Source organism: Chiloscyllium plagiosum, unplaced genomic scaffold (genome assembly GCF_037043375.1).
Source record: "Chiloscyllium plagiosum isolate Xiang-an unplaced genomic scaffold, Cpla_swu_hap1 HiC_scaffold_48, whole genome shotgun sequence".
NCBI classification, from domain to species: domain Eukaryota; kingdom Metazoa; phylum Chordata; class Chondrichthyes; order Orectolobiformes; family Hemiscylliidae; genus Chiloscyllium; species Chiloscyllium plagiosum.
Genome location: NW_028270186.1, coordinates 17,831,529 through 17,837,528, shown reverse-complemented (window position 1 = coordinate 17,837,528; position 6,000 = coordinate 17,831,529). Strand labels below are relative to the sequence as shown.

The 6,000-nt window shown below is 54.3% G+C and overlaps 1 protein-coding gene across 3 annotated transcripts in view; it reads left to right on the top strand.

The window, feature by feature from the left end:
- The window catches only part of LOC122542986 (zinc finger MIZ domain-containing protein 1-like), a 92,300-nt gene that overhangs the window by 63,428 nt on the left and 22,872 nt on the right, over positions 1-6,000 (top strand). For all 3 annotated transcript variants that reach the window (XM_087984390.1, XM_087984389.1, XM_087984388.1), the window contains exons 14-16: positions 729-796; positions 2,965-3,033; positions 5,122-5,372. In XM_087984390.1, coding sequence (XP_087840516.1) covers positions 729-796; positions 2,965-3,033; positions 5,122-5,372 — 388 coding nt within the window. The remainder of the gene's footprint in view (positions 1-728; positions 797-2,964; positions 3,034-5,121; positions 5,373-6,000) is intronic.

Genomic DNA, 6,000 nt, shown 5'->3' with positions numbered 1-6,000 from the left:
AAATTACCCATAGTGCTCTGGGATGTGCAGGTTAGGGTGGATTGGCCATGCTAAATTACCCATAGTGCTCAGGGATGTGTAGGTTAGGGTGGATTGGCCATGCTAAATTACCCATAGTGCTCAGGGATGTGCAGCGTAGGGTGGATTGGCTATGCTAAATTACCCATAGTGCTCAGGGATGTGCAGGTTAGGGTGGATTGGCCATGCTAAATTACCCATAGTGCTCAGGGATGTGCAGGTTAGGGTGGGTTAGCCATGGTGGGCAGGGAGGCGGGGGGGGGGGGAGTGGTAGTGGAATGCAGGGTTACAAGGACACAGTAAGCGGGTAGAGTTGGGTGGGATGCTGTTCGGAGGGTCTGTGTGGACGTAATGGGCTGAGTGGCCACAGTGCAGGGATTCTGATTCTGTGATAAACCCAGGACAAACAATCAGGGAGCTGTCATCGGACCATTCGACCAGTTTTCCGGTTACCATCTGGCTCTGATTCCAAGTAAACACAGTCGGATCTAACACCGAGAGTGTGGCGAGAGGTCTCTGTTCAGACATGAAGTCAGCTTGTTCTCACGCTGACTGCGTTCTGCCCGAAGTGGTTGGAATCCAGTCTGTGCCGGAATCCGCTTTCGCTTCAGGTGATCGATAGAGGTGTTTTTACTGTCAAAGAGTCTCTCAAGTGGGTAATGAAGGTGCGGGATAAATCAGCCTGACACTGCTGTCTCTGTCTTTACCAGTGTTTCGACCTGGAGTCTTATTTACAGTTGAATTGTGACCGAGGAACCTGGCGATGCCCAGTGTGCAAGTAAGCTCTTTGCTCGTGTTTTCTTTGGAAAGGAACAAAATTCCTCAATTGTCTCCCCCCCGGGCCTTGCAATGCTCTCGACTACGAATCCGTGGCCACTGGAGATGACTGATCTCCGGTCGGAATTTACCGAACTGAGTCTGCCTGGCCTTCTGGGATTGGCGGTGTCAAATGTTTACAGTCCAAAATGGCTGCCCTCCGACAGGGTGACAACCCCAATTGGTTTGAGCTGCCCAAGTTCAGGCAATTATCCCTCTGCAACACTTCCCCTGTCAAGACCCTTGAATTCCAACTCCATCTGATTGTCCCAAGCATTTGGGAATGTCGTTAATTCAATCTGCCCTCCCAGAATGCTCCTGGGAATCCGTCAACTAGGTTTTCATGACTTTGTAAGGCCGTGCCAAGTGCTGGTGGTGTAGAACCATGAGAGTTTCTTTTCCAGCTCCCTCCCCCCCTCTGCCACTCTGGAGTTGAGGTAAAGTCAAGTTGAGATAAAGTCTCGAAAACACCTTGCCCGTTACTCTGTGGCGTGGCAGCTTTTCGAAGGCCCATGGACACACCAGATAAATGAAATCGCATGCGTCAGGCCATTCAGCCCCTCCATCCCACTCCACCATTCAGTCAGATCAGGGCGGGTCCAGCTTCTCTACACATCCGCCCAGCTCATCCCTTGCTTGTCGAGAATCCATCCGGTGAAGATTCCGCGGCTCTGCTTTCACCGTCTTCCTTCCTAAGGCCTGGAGAGCGACCCTAGTCCTTGGCTCTGTCTGACACGAGTGGGCTTGAAGCATCTTGGCCATTCTAGATCCTCCCCCCAAACAGGAAATGTCGAGGGGGATGGAGACGAAGCGGAATTCAACCATGGTCCACAGGCGGATAGCTTCCAACCTCTCCTCTGCCGTGACCCCTCAGGGTTGTGTGTGTCTCAGACGCCGTTAGCATCACCATTGACTGGTCGCTCTCGTGTACAAGTCTGGGTCAGAAGACCACACTGACTGTACGCTTCCCCACATTCCCCCAACGCTCTTTGACCCTCACCACTCGACCGGATTTGGGTTGTTTTATCTCAAGCCAACGTCAAGCAGCCATGAGGAGACAGAATACAGGAAAGCGATAGAGTGGCGGGAGTGTAAAGGTCACAATCTCTTCCTCAACGGCAGCCATTGGCATCAGGATGTGAGGTGGAGAGCGCCCCCCCTCCCTGTGTCCACTGAGGTGGAGGTTATCGGGAAGGTTAAGTTCCAGGGCGTGACGGTCACCAATCTGTCCTGGTCCGTCCATGTTGACGCAGCGGTCAAGAAAGCGCGGCAACGCCGCAGGGAGCTAAGGAAATTCGGCACGTCCGTAAAGAGCCTTCCCAATTTTTACAGGTGCGCCATAGAAAGCATCCTATCCAGATGCATCACTGCTTTGGCATGTCAGCTGCTCTTCCCGAGCGCGTAAGAAACAACAGAGTTGTCCATTCCGTCACGCCAACCAACGTCCCATCCATGGACTCCACCGACACCTCTTGAGTAGGCAATTAAAGACCCCATCCCGCCCCGGGTTATAGTATTTCCCGACCTCTTCCGTCGTGCAGAAGCCGAAATGAAATCTCTTGCGTCAGGCCATTCAGCCCCTCCGTCCCACTCCACCGTCCAGTCAAGTCAGGGGGGGGGCGGGTCCAGCCTCTCTCCGTTTCCGCCCAGTGGCTGTTCATCCCTTGCTCGTCAAGAATCCAACCGGTGAAGACTCCGAGGCTGGATTTTCACCGTCCTTCGAGGACAAGCCTGGAGAGAGTGACCCGAGCCCTAGGCCCTGTGAGTTTGCACCAACTTGGCCACTCCAGATCCTCCCCAGCTGGTCCGAGAGCAGCTTCCTGCTGGTTGTCGGACGTTCTGAACGGCCCTCTCAAATTTCAGACTGACTGTTTTGGACCTGTGCAGCTGTACCTTTGTTATTCCTTGTCCGGTTCTCTCGCCCCCCCCCTTTGTATGGGCCTGTACAGCAGGCGAAGCGAACTTACCCGCGACGATAATAAACCGGGTCAAATCAAGTTTGAAAACCGTGCTGAGAGTTTGAAAACAAACTCAATCGATGCTGTGTCAATTTGAGGTTTGTAATCTTGTGGCGTGCGTGTAATTTAGTTACTGTCGGCTTCCAGTAACTTTCCTGTCCACTTTTAACAGTAAGCTGGCATTGCTGGAAGGCTTGGAGATCGATCACTACATGTGGGGCATCTTAGCGGCCATTCAGAAGTAAGTTGCATTTGGAGCTGCTCTCTCGCTCGCCTTTAGTAACAAGGCCCGGACGTCTGAGCCCCAGACGTGAAACGCTGTGGTCGTTTCGCGACGGGGGAGGGGGGGGGGGGTGGGTACACCAGGACTGTCAGCCCTCCACGAAACAGCGTGTCCGTCTCAGACCCAACCTCCACGCCAGCAGACGGCCGGAGATAATGTGAAGCCCCAAACCACCCTCTGCCGCATTTCCCCTCTCCACTTTCACACCTTACTGCAAGGTGACCATAAGGTAGAGGGGCAGAATTAGGCCATTCAGCCCATTCGGTCATGGCTGATATGTTGCTGAACCCATTTCCCCTTTGAACCCCTTACCAAATCAAGGACCCGACGCACCTCTGTCTTCAATGCGCTCAGTCTCTTGGCCTCCACAGCTCTCTGCGGCAATGAGTTCCACAGATTTCCCCAGCCTCCAGCTGAAGAAATTCCTCCCCGCCCATTGCACTCATCCCTTCACTCCGAGGCTGTGCCCTGGGGTCCTCCTCTCTCCTTCTCGCGGAAGCATCTTCCCTCCCACGTCCAGGCTCTCCAGGCCTCCCTTGAGTCTCAGTCGGATTCCCCCCAACCCCACCCACCCACCTCCGTCCCGCTTCTAAACCCCATCGAGTGCAGGCCCGTAATCCTGACCCGCTCCTCATACGACCATCCCCGGGATCTCCTCCAAGGCCCGCCCGTCCTTCCTTAGATACGGGGCCCAAAACCCCCTCACGATCTTCCAGAATGCTTGGCCGTGGGCTTTCTAAGGCCGCTGGAGGCAGGAGGAGACTTGGAGCCGTGCCTCGGTTTGCTCTGTTCGGACAGGCCGTCGTTCCCTGTTGCCTCCCAGTGAGAGACGGTTGAGGGTAGGGGGGGGCGTGGGTGTTATCTGAAGAAGTGTCAAGCGAAACCGAGTGTGGCCTGAGGATGGGGTTCTGGGAAAAATTTGTTTCCACAGCGCCCCCTCCCCTCAATCAGCCGACCTCCCCAAATCGCGAAATATCCCTCCGGCGCCTCAACGTTTGTAAAGTTGCAGAAGATCAGGTTGCTGGCTGAGCTGGTAGATTTGTTCTCTGACCTGTTTTGTCACCACACTGGGTAACGTTAACCTCCAGTGAAGCACTCGTTATCTATGTGTCTTGGGCTGATGTGGTGGGTGGTTGGTTCTTTTTGAAATCTGATGACCGGACTACTCCGGCCCCTCCTGGTAGACCTCCCACCACACTGGAACAGCTCCTGATGAATTTAAAGGACCCCATAGCAACGATCATTAGAACGACCATCATACACAAAATACAAGGACTGCACCAAACATTACATCGGACAGACGGGCAGTAAACTAGCCACCAAAGCGCCAACTAAACACCAGACGACATGACCAGCTATCACACAGACTAAGAGTTTGACTGGAATAACACATCCATCCTGGGACAGGCTAAACAGAGACACGGACGGGAATTCCCAGAGGCCAGGCATTCAAACCGGAATTCCGTCAACAACCCTATCGATCTGGACCCCGTTTACCAACCTCTCAGAAACAGAAGCGAGCGCGATACCACCCACCACCACAGGCCGAGGACGGGTAAGCGAGACAGAACCACACCAGCGCTTCACCCGAGGCTCACTGACGATGTTACTGAACACGGTGACGTAACGTCTGAGAACAGGCCGTCCAGCTCAGCCAGCAAACTTCCAGCCCTGAGTGACAAATCCTCTCCAAAATCGCAAGAGATTTGCGCAGAAACGGACGCAACTTTAGAATCTTGGTTAAAAAGGGCGAGGGGGTGTATGTGGGGTTTAAAAAAAAGCACAGGGGCCATTTGCAGCTAACCCCAAAGTTTGCGGGTTTTGGATGAAGGAATCGGGGAGCAGGAGCAGACCCCTCTGCGCCTGTTCCTGCTGCCCCATTTGATCCCACCGTACGGCCCTCCAGCCTTCTTCAAAACACTCAGCGCTTGACTGTCGCTCTGCGGCAGAGAACGCCGCAGGCTGGCCACTTTCCTGTGGCAGTGGTCAGCTTGTTACTGAAAGGACCGTCTGTCTGATCTCTTCCCCACCTCCCCACTCCCGCAGCACCGAGTTCGAAGAGGTGACAATCGACCCGATGTGCAGCTGGAGGCCGGTGCCCGTGACGCCAGAGCTACACGTCAAAGATGACCCCGACGCGCCTGCGGCCAAGCGGTGCAAGACCATGAGTCCCGGCCAGACGATCATGCCCAACGTCATGGAGGTGATTGCATCCCTGGGACCAGGGAGCTCTCCATACCCATCGCTGACACTGCCACCAGGGGGCATCGTCAACCACGCTGACTACCCTCATCAGAGTAAGTACGCCCAATATGGCGAAGGCTATATTAGCATTAATCCGGGGAATGGCTTGGGGAGAGCTGGGTTCTAATCCCGCTGTCGCAGATGGTGGAATTTGACCTCGGGTAAAAACCTGGAGTGCTGAATCGAATGATGACCATTGTCGATTCTCAGGGTAAACCCACCCGGTTCACAAACGTCCTATCGGGAATGAAATCCTCGCCTGGACTCTGGCAAATATGGGTGACAGCTCTGGGCCAGTGATGGGCGGGGCATTGAATGTTGCGGCTCGTCAGTGATGTCCTCATCCTGCGAATGTACAATTTAAAACCAAAAGGCATAAGGTGCGCACAGGGACATACTGGTTTCAAGGCAAACCTTGCATTTACATAGCGCCCTCAGTGACCGCAAGCCATCGCAGAGCACAGCAGGGTGATTGTCCTTCCGTGTGACGGGCAATCGAGGGATACAATTCCGTCCCCGATGACGGGCCTAAAGCAGCTCACTCGTCCTCCGATGGGAATAGTGCTGTGTTCTTCCAGCCTTTGACCTGAAATGTTTGCGACGTCTCAGGTAGAGGGAAGGGTCGCTTCCGACCCAGACTACTTTCAGTGTCAGTCCCACGTCCCACGCCTGTCCTCTCAC